Source organism: Apus apus, chromosome 11 (genome assembly GCF_020740795.1).
Source record: "Apus apus isolate bApuApu2 chromosome 11, bApuApu2.pri.cur, whole genome shotgun sequence".
In the NCBI taxonomy this organism is placed as follows: domain Eukaryota; kingdom Metazoa; phylum Chordata; class Aves; order Apodiformes; family Apodidae; genus Apus; species Apus apus.
Window position 1 is genome coordinate 12,311,292 of NC_067292.1, and position 14,740 is coordinate 12,326,031.

Sequence of the window (14,740 nt, forward strand, 5' to 3'; positions counted from 1 at the left end):
ACTTGCCTTCCTGCCCCAGGAACCTGCCCTGCAGAGCCACGTGCAAGGCAGGTCTGCCCTGGAGACATGCAGGCAGGGTAAGAGATCCCTTTTCCAGTGCTGAGACGGTGAGGGCAGCAGGAGCCTTGCCTGTGCTGATGCCAGCCATGCCAGACTTAGAATCATAGAATCGTTAGAGTTGGAAGGGACCTTAAAGATCATTGAGTTCCAACTCCCCTGTAACCATCTCTCTTCTTTCAGTTTAAAACCATTACCCAGGTATTGTTTATAAACAAGCTGTAATTAGTGTCCTCGATTCTGCTTTTACGGCAGTAGTGGAAGCCTTGACTTTTACTTAATAAAATGCTACATTTGTAGATGCAAACAAACAGAATGTGGTATTGACCACTAGGATCTGAACATGTAATCAACCCAGATTTCAGAACAGAGTTTCTATCCAGAGACTAAATGAAGAGTACACAGTTACTTCCAAACTACAGACACTTACAGAGAAATACTTAATTTCTATTTTGAATATTCATTTGATGGTTTGTTACTGAAAGCTTCTTCATCACTACATAGATTTACAATTTTGCTTTTAAATTGTTTACATGCACATGACTTAAAGGGAAAGTCTACCACTAAGCAGAACAGTAACAAATTGTTCTGCTCACAGATGGTGAATTGCTCTCTGGCATCACTTATCCTTCTTTTTGATTTACAACATAATAATGCTTTACTGTAGTTTTCTATTTAATAATTTGTTTTGTGCCAGCATTCATCAAAGTTTGACTTAAAACAGTTCATCCACCTGAAAACAAACTTTAATTAACCAAGTGACTTGTGACACATGGAAAAATGGGAAGATTCTTTTACAAGCTATATTTAACTGATGGCCAAGAAACAGAGTTTACAGCAGTTTCTTATTTTTCTTTCTAGAAAGAACCAAAAAAGTCCCTTGATTTCTCTGAGCTGCTAAAATGCAGTGGTCCATATAGTAAAAAGCTGAAAGACATCAGAAGCCTGTTTTCCTTGAAAGATGACACCTAAAATCTGACTGCCTATCCATGATGGAGCTGGGACTCTGGCTGGCAGTACCATGAGACACTTATCTAGACTGGCTTTTATGCAGTGACCTGTTAGTCTGTTTCCTTACAGAACCATGTCCCATTAAAACTCTCAAACCTGGCATTTCATTAAGAGGTGAAGGATCAAACTGACCATATATATTGATTTATTCTCTCATTCCAGAAACTTTAAACTGTGCTTGAGACATATTCTTGGAGGAACTGCTCCTACTATCTTTTATCTATGGAAAAAATAGGGTTTTATATGGGTTGTTGGTCAAGGATCATTACAGGCAATAACCTCCTAGATAAATCCTCTCTCACTGACACACATCTGGAGCACTTCCATTGAATTGAAGGGAATTCACCAAACATCCGATCTGAGAGCTCAGAAGTTTTCAATTAAGATGACACCATTACTAAAGTCACTGTACACTAACTGAATTGAAGAAATAATAAGCTACACTACATTAGAATTGCTCCACAGTCTGAAACATGATCTTATAAGCTGCATCTATCCTCCTTCCACTCTGAAATACTTACAGCACAATCCACACACTGCATTTTTGCTATTTTTTTAAAGGCTTGTAGCTGATGCTTTAAACTTCCTATTTCTTGCCAAGTGCTTTTTCTCCAGGATGGTGTGCAAGAGTGTATCCAGAGCCAGCTAACTGTAGCATGCAGGGCACTATATGTAAGGTAAAGTGCTCTTGTTAAAAGAAGTCTGTGTTACTGTGGACATGTTTGCAAAAGCACTGAACTACAGGGTCCCCACTGCTCCCGCTGCTTTCAGCTGGCTGTGGCTTAACATGCCTTGGCACAGATACAGACAGCTCCTGGTGTTGCTAAGTTTGGCAATGGTGTCTTCCCACATATTTTACAAGCAACTGCATGGGGTCTGCTCACCACTGAACTTGCCTTGAAAGCATGATGACAAAATTTGTTTTCTACCCAACAGACATTTTTTATTTATGATTTGCTGAATTTTGGAACAGTTTTCTCATGTCAAGTGCCTCATGAGGCACTTGCAATTATTGAAGTGGATTTCTGATCACATTAGAGCTTGTTTCAACTGAGACTCATTAAGGCCAAATTGTTCTCAAAATATTAGGACTAAATCCGTTCCCAACATGCCTATGATACATGGATCAGTCAAGTGTTCAGTTACACTCTATGGAAGCTCCTCCTGGCTTCCATCTTCTCCTGGATCATAAGGACATTATTAGATAAGGTACAGGATTAGATGGACATTCGATCTGATCCAGTTCAAAAGTTGCTGCAGGTCTGTGTGGCAAGACATTTTTGTGTTAAACACAGCTTACTAACAGAGAGAAAGAGGGGCAGTTAAACTACTGGACTTAATGAATGTATGGAAGTGCAACTCAGGTAGAGGGCAAGAAATACTTCTGTCTTTATCGTAGTATTCTTACTTTTTAGGTTACCAGAAAAATACGCAGTTTCATTGTCAATGGACTAGCAAAAACTCTTCTCCCACTAAAGTTACAAGAAGTAAGGAGTACACACAATATGGGGACATTTTCTCCCAGTATACCCACTTAGCTTCTTGACAGCCAAATGTGTATGGAGCATTGAGAGCCTTAATTAAAGCCTCACTCCACTTCTTGGTTAAGGTTGGAAGGGACCTTAAAGATCATCAGGTTCCAACCTCCCTGCTATGAGCAGGGACACCTCCCACTAGACCAGACTGCACAAAGCCTCATCCAACCTAGCCTTAAACAGCTCCAGAGAGGGGGCTTCCACAACCTCCCTGGGCAACCTACTCCAGCACCTTACTACCCTCATTTGAGCATGAAAATCACTGTACTGCGAGAAGGTGGTGACCCCAGAAACCCCAGCAGAGCAGCAGCTGAGCTGATTCACATGGACCTAGGCCCCTGAGGTGCTGCTCTTGGGATCTTTCCTCAATTGGAGACAGCCAAACAAATCAACCAACAACTCCAAATATCCACTGCTGGAGAAATTAAGGAAAAACTTCAAGAAAACACCAGCACGTGCTTCACGAAAACACCAGTACTAATTTGTAACAACCTCCAAAAGGGAACACTGCTATAGACAAGAGTCAAGATGGAACAGGAACATATCCTGAATACTTGAGAAGAATAATTCATTCTATATAGATTATACAACTTAAATACTTTACATTGGTCTGCATTTAAATAAGCCAGTAACTTTCCTCTTTTGAGACCTGCAGCTGGTTCCTACTTTGCAGTACATTCCCATGAAGAGATACGTGCTTTGGTATCTGTGAGATGATCTCACCAAGTAGCTTATTAGAGAGACTCAAAACATGCAACTATTGATTTGTTTAATTTCCAGAATTTTCTGCAGTTCCATGATCCAAGACTAACAACAAAACCAAGACGTCCTTCCTCAGTACTAATACGTGAGCGAGTCCACAGCATATTGATAGACATAAACAGCAAAAAGCACAACACACACTAACCAAACCATGAGGCAATGAAGCATACAGGAAGTGGGGTTTCAGTTACAGAGCTCTGAAGGGAGTCCAGGACATACTCTCATGCTCTTTTATTATAAACAGAAGGACTAAAAATCCACGTTGAAAAAAAGCAGGCAAGCCTAGATATGGTCACACAATTCCGTAAGTCAACACTTTAGGAAAAGACTTGCAAAAGAAGTCACACTAGATCGAATCACAGGTTTCACATTCTGTAATTGATACAAGTTGTAAATATTTGCAACCCAGAAGTAAAGAACATGACACTGTTCTCGCTTCGCTGTCTTTTAGAGTATTTTTTACTTGATCAGGATTAGGAGCAAGCTGCCAATGTAGTTGTAATTATCGCTCCAATCAGAATTACTGAAGTTAAGTAGATCCGAGTGCAGATTATCTAATGACTTTTTTTAAAAAGTAACCCTACCCTGTCCATACTTGGAGAACAGAGCTAAGTGCATTAGCAGGACACATGATGACACAAGGAAAACGGCTGTATTGAGAGCATGTGCCTGGAAAAGAAAGTCTGTGATTCACATAAGGAAAGGATCACTTTTTTTGCTTTAAACAAACAGCAACATTTTGGGAGTGACCCACAAATACACAGACTGTCCAAACCTTTCCAGTGACCAACATTTGCTAGGTATTAGGTAAAGACATCCCCATGCCCTAGATCTAGGGGAGGCTAAACTGTACAGAATAAGCCAGAAAACTGTTACTTGGAAAAACTGTGGACACGGGATATTCCTCAGTGCCCTCTTTACATGTGTCCTGCTACAACATGTGGAATCTCCAGCTCCCTGGCAGAGAGGGATTCAGACTAGAACACAAATTTTAACATGTATAAAATAATAAAGTAATTCTAATTGTACCAGTTCAGTGACTTCTACACAACCAATACAATGACAGACATAGATGACTATGTCCATTAGAGGACTTAGTAACTGTGCTTTGCCCCATTTTGAAGTAAGCAGCTGCTCCCAGCACTGCTCTGATTCCCAGCCACAGCCATGCAAATGCAGGGTAAGACCAGATGTTACAGCAACTACTTGACATCCTACGAAGCTTCATTAGCACAGCTCCCTTCTCCAGCCGTGGCACAACGATCTGCACACTGTGATCACACTGACTTCTCCACAGAGCACAGTTGCTACTCTGCCAAACTGCTCTTCTTTTCAGCTAATAAAATTGCTTCCCAACTGATAACAGCCCAGCAATACAAAATACTCTGTTGTTAACCGCTGTTATGACAAATAATACCATTCTGCTGACAACCCCATTTTTTCCAATACAAACCTACTTGAACAGTTTGCTATTGACATATGGGACTGCTCTATTATCTAATTTAAAATAAACAAACATAGTAAAAAGCAACAGTGAACCTGCCAGCGTTCTCACTGCTTTAGCAAAGCTAAATCAAAACTGAAAACAAACCTCTCATTACCAGCACAGTCCTGTCAGGCTCTGTTATGTAAAGAAGAAATGCCTTCTTCACAGGACTACTGCAAGATCCATTTCCCTGCAGATCCTACTTTATGCTTGCTTTCCAACTACAGGCCACCACTGTTACTGTCCATCTCAAAACTAGGACTGTCTCGACATTTCTTTCTACTATGACTGCTAAGTATACTGCCTAAAGTGTCAGGGAACTACATAACCCCAAACACGGTTCAAGTGTTACTTTACACAGCATTAAAGCTGCATCAGTGCAGCAGAGGTGGAGAATATGTATCTGCCTCTTGTAAAATATGCAGCCTAAGTTAGCTGGTACTGCAAACTAAGACTCCATTTTGTATCTACTGAAACCGTACACACAGGACTAGCCGTGTATGTGTATTCCTGCCTAAAATGCTGTTTATTCAGGCACGAGGACATGTGGATGCACTCAGCCTTCCCTCATACACATTTCTAATTTTCACTCACTAATGAATCAATCTTATATAGAAATCTAGACATTAGGTAAAAATTCCACATTTACATACCGCTATCATTGTGTTCATCAAGTTTTTATAACATTTTGTAATCTATAACTTGAAGATAAGAAACAAGTTAAAATAATACTCAGATTTCTTCAAGGACACTGCACAGGCTTTAGAATAGGTTAGTACCATTTTATCAGTCCTCCAGGGAACAAGCAAGAACTGCTGAAAGGAGGTTACTCAAATAAGTTGCATTTCCACAGTACAAAAACACCCTGGCACAGCTTTTTTCCGGCCTAGGTAATGAGGTGGCACAGTACTGCAGCTCGTGGTTTTGTCCAGTTTGAGAATTAATCCATATTACACACACACACAAGAAGATATTTGACCTCACTTGTCCCCAAAGCAGTCTAATTTGCCTCAGTATTGAAGTGCTAGTGATGTGTATTTAATGAGAATTCTTTTTGCATGTTTATTTTCCAGTGACATTTAGGAGGTCAGCCTGATAATTCAGTTATGGTCTCTGTCTTCCTACTTTATTTAATGTAAAAGGAAAAATGTGATGTGACCCAGGTTGCATTTAACTACAAATAACAACAGAACATGAGCTCATATATGGTCTCAGAAAAAGCACAGGGGGAATGAAGTAGATCCAAACATTACTGAGCTGGAAAGGCAGGGAGGCTAAGCTGAACAGCAACATAGAGAGATGTTCCTCTCCTGCTGTTTTGTGTAATGCTCATCTCTCAAAAGACAAACAAGCTGCATGCGCTGTCTCAAACTAGCATGCAGTCATTCAAATTCTGACAAAGGCAGGAGAACCCTAGACCCAAAGTTAAGCCAAACTCAACCACAGCTCCTCCAAATACAGGCCCTCTAACCAGCTGCAGAAAAAAAACACCTTTTGCTTCCCAGGTTACAATGGAGATCAAACACTCTCCCACAGAGTCTTCTTTCTGCCTCAAGGCAGGTTGCCACAGCTTGACTTTGTGCATGTACTGCTCTTATGGACCTGGCGCTTTATTACCTCAGGCCACATAGCCCACAAGCAGACCTCCCTCTGCCTCAGACTTAAAAGGCTTTGTGGGGGAGACAGAGGGATAGGTGTGAAGACTTCCTTTCTTCCTGGCTGTGAACATTTCATCTCTGCATAACACGAGTCTCTCTGTGCCCCTTCTAGAGCACTCTAAGCAAACTGAAGCAGAGTTTCCTGTTTCACACTCCCATCGTTGTTTATTTTATTTAAAGCTTTCACTTCAGAGCTTTGAGACTAGAGATCAAACAAATAAAAGGGAATTTGTAAGCTGCAGAGTCTGATCTACATTCTGGTCAGAAGTTAAACTAAAAATTGCCCCCAAGCCAATACACAGGTACTCATTTTGGAGGCCATTTGGTAGGCTGTAATACAGCCAATTTGCCTCCCAGAAGATCAATATGAAGATCCTTATTTATTACTTCACCTATCAGATGACAAAATTAGTCTCATGACTAAGGTACAGGACTTACATTTAAAGATCTGAAATTAAGTTTTCATATTAAATTTCACAGCTGCCACACACTCAAACAAGTCAGTCACTCCTCCTCCTGCCATTTGTCCATCTCATCCGTTTGGACTACAAACTTTCTGGAACAGAGACAGTTCTTGCTCTCTGATGCTTTCCTGTATCCTCCCTACTTACCCAGTAAAACTATGAATACTTCCAAACACATTATCACTCTATGCACTCATTCACTTGCTCACTCTGATTTATTTTTCTTCCTACAGCAAAAGATTCTATTTGCATATAAGTATTTAAAATGAAACTTAAGCATTATTTTCACTTCAAACTGTAAGGACAACTCCTTCTCTGATAGCACTAAACCAAATGATGTTACCAGCAGATCTCTGTGTCCTTCTCAGTTCCACCTTGTTCTACCTTACTGGCAGAGAAGCAGTACTCTTTGACTTTCATGAGACTAAGTTTTTATATGGCAGTTTAAACACTACATACAAAATTCTGTTTGAGTAGCTAATACTTTTAGCATATTGGGCATTTCTTCTGTTATGTTGGATCTATTCCCTTATACACCATAATGCTGATCACAAACTTCTACCAAATACAATTTCAGATTACATGTCCAAAACTATGGATTTTCTATTTATACTTGGTGTGTCAGATGAGATTCCATGCTCTTCAGAGAATCTCAGTAACAAGCACATTTATTTTAATAAGTTCATGTTTCAGTTCAACTAGGAGATGTAAAAGAATCACATTTTTCCACGGTGCATGACTGGGACTCCAGCTGAAGTCAACAAGAGCCCTGCAGGCACATCTGAAAGTAGCATTTGATCTATAATCATGTTTTTTGGAATACAAGCACATAGAAGCCCTGTCTTACTACACTTAACGTAATGGGAAGATTGCTATTGCAAGGAAAATAGGATTAAAACCCAATTCATGCAGGACACTGTGTCTGGTGCCATGCCATCAGCTGTTAGCAAGAGCTCTCTAGAGTATTAAATGAGGGTGTTTCTTAATCACTGATGGCAAATGCTTGCTTGAGCACATTTCTGCTTTTATACAGAGGAAATATGCCTGTGTGCAAGGAAAAGACTTAGAAATACTAAAGACTTTGGAGATTATTTCATTATTACACACAGATTTGGTGCAAGTTCTTACCTATATGTGTGTTACAAAGCTTGGAGTAAAGTAATCAAGTATATTATGCTACTATGCATATATATAATTCACACAGCAACAGTGTCGGGACCTGCAGTGTTACACACCCCATGTGAACAAAGATTCAGTGTGTCTTGCTGGCCCTACTGTACAGCACTGCCTAGAGGGGCTAGACTTGAACAGGGCTTCCAGCTTACAGAGGTGAAAAAAGGAGAAAACCAGCATTTCCTACAAAGAGACCAGATTCTTGATAGAGAAAAATAATTACCGTACCTAAAATAGCTCTAGAGAAAACCACTTTAACATACAAATGGGAAAGTCTGAAGCTCAAGGATATATTTTTTTTTAAGACATTTTGAAGAAAGTTTAGTGCTTACCCAACCTGAGTGACAGCACTTAGAAACCAGAGTCTTTGATTTCCTCACCAAAGCAGCCGATATCTCTGCAAGCCCTCATCACATTGACTTCCACTTATTTTATCCACATGCCTCTATTTGGGATAAGAAGCAATGCTTCACGTTTAGGGGAAATTAATCCATTTCTTGCCTCTACGCCAAGCTGTCTGTCTCTGCTTCTAACTAAGCTCCTGGCCCAGAGAGTCTTTCTAAAATACACCAGTGATGGGGACTAGGAAAGCGACCAACACTCTGCTCCTCAAAAACACAAAAGAGAAATCTCATGGTAACAAGTCTCAAACAGTTTGGGTTCAAAAGGCACCTGAATCAGGAACTTAGAGGGTTAAAAGTCTTCCAGCTGCTCATCTCCCAAGCCATGCTGTGGCTGATGTTTTATTGGTAAGTAAATACCAATAAAACTGTCAGGTCCAAAATGCCACAGGTATGGAAATTACAGTAAACCAAGTAGAAGCCTCTTATTCAGGGGGTTGTGGTTGAAGCAGAGTAAAAAGACATTTTTAGAGGACCATGCCAAAATACAAAATTAGTTCCCTCCCTCATATGGAGACAAAGGTGCTGGTTTATACCTTAAAGTCAGTCCCATGAACAAGAACTGGAGTCCTGGGCACTCTGCACTGACTTCAGCTTTCTCCTAGAACAGAAGCTGCCACCGAGTGGCACTGTTCACAGACACCAGTGGGCACAGCAGGGACCTCACAGCAGGGAATTTTGGTTTAGCCTATTTTATAGCCCTCTTAGCATCAGGCTCCATCTGGAGATCCCCAAAAATGTTTTTCTGCATTCCACTACCTTTGTCACTGATTTAAATAATTTGATTATCTCCACTGCTGGCCACAATGCTTATATTTTATTTGCAGAATTTAATCTGGCCTAGGAATGATGCAGCAGTGCCACATCTCCAACCCACAGACATGTAAAAAATCAGGACAGACAGCAGTTTAGGTGATCTGGGCAGGGGGTCTTGCCCTAACAGGCGTATGTGACATGCTCTCTTGGCAGCACAGACTCACATCCATCTGTTGAGATGGAACTGAGCCCACTGCACTTCCATTGTCCTGTTTTTAGGTCATATGCACCATGTAAGCTCTGGGTTCAGTAGGCAGGGTGCACAGGGCTGAAAATCCTAAACCTAACTTCTATTACCTACATGGAAAAACATTGCAAGAATTGTCACTGTGGGGGAGTGAAAAAGAGGAAACATAAAACCAGCCACCAGCCCTGTTCTCCTAGGAGGAAAGCAGATCTTTCCAAAACTAAAACAACAGATCATGAACTTTAAGTTGGTTGGTTTAATTTCTTATGGTTGGTGAATTCAGCAAAAATAAACTGAAGTTTTTTATACTCCCACAGGCCCCTGTAGTTAGACTTCAGGAATTATCACTTTGTCTTCAGCTAGACACCAGGGAACAGCCAGCTTAGTCTTAGGAAACATAAAGAGCAAAACCTAATTTTCACACATATTTCTGCATGAGAAATTATTCAGAAAACAGTGAAAAATAGTAACCAGAGAAAACACAGCACCTGAAAAGCACTAGCAGGTCACAGTGACCCACATACAACTGATTTTCATTACTGTCAGCTAAAACCTGCAACCATTTGCCCTGAGAGTGTGAAGAGGCATCAGGAAGAAGTGCAAACATTCCTTACGAGGATGATGAATTTGCGTCAGAAGAGACTTGGGACAGAGGAAGCTCAGGGCGTCACAGTCAGTGGCGTATAATTGTTTCTCTTCTTCCACAGATAACTCGGCAGAGACATTTGTTCAACATCAGCCAAGTGACAGTGGCTGAGCGGGGAGCTCAAGCCCAGCCAGAGCAGCACCACACAACTTGAAATACCTTTGCTATGCAGATTTAAGACTCACTCACTGTTCCTTCTCCTGCAAGATCCTTCTCCAACCAGCCATAATACAGTAATGTGGCATTAATAACACAGTATTAACTGATATACAATCAGTGCTAGCAGAACGTTTACCTTTGCAAACCACTATAGAGCACTGCATCTCCAATTCTTATCCTACCAGTAATTCAAACATGAAGCTCATTACACTGCAACTTACATTTCTGTGCCAGCCCTGGACCCTGCTCCACACAGGCCCCACGCCTCTCAGGATGACCACCCCCTGTAACTACTGCGGATTTAAACCTGCTGCGCAACAGGCACAGCGTTTCACTTAGAGCTGCAGCTACTGTTTAAAACACCATGACGGAAAAGCTGCAAGGGGCTCTGTGGAAGTGGCGCCTCCCACGGGTCCCAGCCTTGCTCTCAAGACACAGGCCCACACCTCTGTGCTAACTTCTAGCTTTCAGGATAATTTAAGTACATTTACTTGCAAACTTGGGATGTCATTACTGACCTCTAGCACCTCAGCGACAGTCCCACCCATGACAGAGGGGGGTCGCAGTACCCGACTCCGAACAGCAGGACTCAGCCGCAGCCGGCAGGGCAGAGGGCTGTCCCTTCCCGTCCCCGCACCCTACCTGACCCGTGCTGCTGGCGGAGGATGGCGGCCTGTCCGGGCGGCGGCGAGGCCGAGGAGGCAGCGGCGGCCGCCGAGGCGGTGGCGGTAGCTGGGATCCCCTCCTCGGCCGGAGGCGGCGGGCGCTTGCCGGGGCCGGGCGGCGGCGTGGGCCGGGCGGCGGGGCCGTGGCGGCGCGGGGCCACCCCGCTCTGGATGTGCGAGACCGCCTCGGCTGCCTGCACGTCGGGGGGTGCGAAGCGGGAGAGGACGCGCAGCAGCGCCTGGGCCTTGTGCTCCTGCGTCTCGTCGTCGCTGAAGTCCGCCACGCGGCACTCGTAGACTCCCTCGTCCTGCCGCCGCACGCCCGAGAGCCGCAGCCGGTGCGAGATGTCGTTGCCCTGGACACGGACCGTCTGCAAGAGAGCGCACCAAGGGGAGCCGCCTCAGCAGCGGCCGCCGGACCCTCCTTCCCCACCAACGACCGTGCGCTCCTGCGTGCAGCCCCGGCAGAGCTCGCCTTGCCCCTGGTACGTGTCCTTCGCTGTCAAGAACACCGAACCTGGGCTACCCCAAGCGAGTGCACCGGACTTTTAAGCCGTGCTTAACGTGCTCCTCGCTGTTAAAGCCCCACTTCAGGATCCCAAGGTGCCATCCGGAACCAGTTCCTGCTCCTCATCATGGCCATGCACCCCGCACGTCTAGCGCTCTGCCAGATCCCCCCTGCGTGCCCACCCCTTGCCTGGGGTAGCCCCTCTCCTCCTGCCCAGTCCCGCACGGAGCCCCGCAGCTGTCGGGCAGCCCCCTGGCCCGCAAGAACCGCCCCAAACCCCATGCGTGGGGAAAGCTCAGCACGCCGGGGGCCTCCGCCCCGCAGCTGCTGCAAAGGGCCAAGCCCCGCTGGATGCATTGCCCCCCAGCCGAGCCAGAGTCCCGGTTCAGACCAGGCTCCGCTGCCGCGGCGGGAGGGAACGGCTTCACCGCGACCCAGCACCGCGGAGAGCGGCCGCCCCGCCGGCGCGGAGCCAGTCACGGGCCCACATCAATGGGAAAGGGGCTTGTTTCCTGCAGGGAGGGAAGGGGTCGCCGCAGGCGACTGGGGTTTGCACAGAGCAAGGAAAAAAAAAAATAAATCAAACTTCTTTCTTAATCTGGCCCACAGTCCTTTTCAAAGTGGCTAAGGAAGGGCTGTAAGGCAAACATCACCTCCTCTTGATTTGTGAGGGATGAGACGTGACTGCTGAACTAGCAACAAAGGGTAAAGTTTTGACCCAGCCACGACACACCCAGGAGGTGAAACCTGCCACACTCCCGGCGGGACTGCCAGCGAGACCAGTAGCATTTGTGCGTTGGGAAAGGAGGGGGTCACACAATAAATCCCACGTGTACGAGAGGTGGGTGCCACCCAGCTCAAGCTGTACTTACACTGATTTTGGTTGCATCCTTCATTGTCACCTAAAAGAATAGAAAAAAGGAGATTAGGCTCAGCTCTGCTAGCATATCAACAAAATGCCCATATTCCCACCCCAGGGCAAGGACAGCACATGGACAGATACAACTTTTTGCACTTGCCATTCACACAGGCTGTGTTTGGCTGGGAGGAGTTAGTTCCCCAGGTGATGGGGAAGGCAGTAAATCAGCGCTCAGCTTAGGGAGACTGTTCTGGTAAAGCTCCTTTGGTGCTCAGGTAGGTGCTGCCTTCACCAAGGCTGTGAGCAGCAGCCAAATAACTGCTTGTTGCAGGCTGTGCTGCTCATAGTCACTAATATACACCAGGCAAGATGCTTTACCAGCAGCATTAGCACAGCAGTGAAGTGGTTGGCCAGGCTGGATCCCACGCTGCTCAGGGCAGAGCTTCAGTCCCGAAACATCCTGGGAGCTGGTATCGCTCAGCTGGTTTCATACGTGGCTATTTTTTTGTCTCCAGCCAACTCCTGTAAACCTAAGTGATGCCTCAGATGTTACTGATGTGCCTCCCAGGGAGACGGCCATCATTCTGCAGCCTTGCCCTGCCATCATTTACTGTAAAAGCAACTCACGGTTTTTATATAAGGTTAAAGAAGACATTTAAATCCAAGCGATTTATTTCCCTGTCTGACAACTGACTTAGACTTTCCCCAGCTAGGCGGCATCGCATTAGCTCAGTGTCTATACGCTCTGCATCTCTATTTGAGCTCTGCAGGAAAACAAGTGTGCCACAGAGCTGGGAGCTGGCACCGAGGCTGCTGCAGGGCACCCTGCTGGCACACGGACCTGGGGCTGGAAAGGAGGATGTGCCCTATGCACAGTATGGCAACACAGTTTGGAAATCCTGCTTTACTCCACTCCTTGTACAGCCTCATTTGGCACCAGCAAGGTGCCTTGCCCTGGGAGGAGGCCTGCAGAATGAACTGGCTTATGCTGGGGAAACACAGCTGAAAAATTTAAACTACAGCCTCTCTCCAGGCCAGACGGTTTGCTAGGGGAAGGGGAATGGACATGCAGGATTTAACTCTGCTTTATGCATTTTAATAACTACATCTGTCTGAAAATGTCTTGCTGAGCTGCAGGTACACACATAGGTGTGTATATGAACCCCAAGAAACTGTGTGCATTTGTGTATGCAGATATGTACTTAACATACCAACAGAAAAAGGTGTATCCCTCGTGCCTTTCTCTGCTCTATCAGTGAGCAAACCAAGGCTCTCCCACCTTTTACAACAATCCCTAGCTCAGCCCACAGAAGCACTGGTTTTTGCTTGTCCCCACCTCATACCACAGCTATTTCTGACTGCCTCTTTTGAGTCCTCATTGCTGATTTTGTAGCAGGACATCTGTAATTTTCTAGTGAAGTCCCCCATGGTGCATGCCCTGTCCTCCTCCACCCCAGGAAGGCCCAGGGACTCTGCTGCTTCCAACAGCTCACCAGCACTGGGTAGAAGAAGCATCCTCTTGGGCCTGCTGGGTTTATTCTGATTACCCTCAGAGCATGTTGCATTTAATGAATTGATATATCTCCATAGCACTGTATTACCTTGCTCCTGCTGCCGGGGACACTGATGGCTAATTCATGTGCAGGTTCTCTGGTGGGTTCTTTAAGGTACCACCACTGGATTTCCAAGGAGTAGGAGGTGGATCCGCTGGCTCGGAAAGCACAAGGCATCTCAATATCATCTCCCTCCCTAACAGTCACATCTTTGGGAACTTCAGTAAAGGTAGCTGGGAGGGGAAGATACAGTTAGAAGGGCTGGTTAACCAGAGAAATTAGAAGACAAGATCAGTCTTATTTTAGTGTGAGTTGTTTTAGTTCGAGGACTATATGCTGAGCAAGACAGGGATTTCCTGTAGCCCGGTGACCGCAGGATATGCGGAGCAGCCAGGACTGCTCCCCCGGGGCGAGGCCGGGCCGGTCCCCGCCACCCTGCAGCCGGGATCCGCGGCTCCAGCTAAAGGGGAAGTTTGAAGAGGGTCTTGAGAACGCCATCGTTCCAACCCCAAAATGCCCTCGGCTGGATACAGGGGCACCACAGTGTCCCACTGCCCCCTCCCCCAGGCCCGGCGCGGGGGCTGTCCCGGGCTGCGCGCCCGCTGCGCCCCGCTCCGCGCCGCTGGCTGCGAGGCGCCGAGCCCGCACTGCCGGCAGCTGCGCCGCAACAGTGCCACCTTGTTCTGCCAACAGCCCTCCCCGGGCAGCGCTCCCTGCCCCCAGCCATCGCACTGCCACAGGGAAATGAGGCGGCTTTGGAGCCATTGCCGGCAGGAGCGAAGCGGCCGGAGCTCCGCTGC

The 14,740-nt window shown here is 45.6% G+C and overlaps 1 protein-coding gene and 1 long non-coding RNA gene across 2 annotated transcripts in view; one reads left to right on the forward strand and one right to left on the reverse strand.

Annotated features, from left to right (window-relative positions):
* LOC127389305 (uncharacterized) overlaps nucleotides 1-11,055 on the forward strand; it is a 54,258-nt gene extending 43,203 nt beyond the window's left edge. Inside the window, exon 5 of the long non-coding RNA XR_007890615.1 lies at nucleotides 10,258-11,055. This is a non-coding gene — a long non-coding RNA (uncharacterized LOC127389305). The remainder of the gene's footprint in view (nucleotides 1-10,257) is intronic.
* The window catches only part of VSTM2B (V-set and transmembrane domain containing 2B), a 186,150-nt gene that overhangs the window by 2,574 nt on the left and 168,836 nt on the right, over nucleotides 1-14,740 (reverse strand). Inside the window, exons 5-7 of the mRNA XM_051629669.1 lie at nucleotides 13,989-14,173; nucleotides 12,401-12,430; nucleotides 10,998-11,391 (exon numbers count right to left, since the gene is read on the reverse strand). Coding sequence (XP_051485629.1) covers nucleotides 10,998-11,391; nucleotides 12,401-12,430; nucleotides 13,989-14,173 — 609 coding nt within the window. The remainder of the gene's footprint in view (nucleotides 1-10,997; nucleotides 11,392-12,400; nucleotides 12,431-13,988; nucleotides 14,174-14,740) is intronic.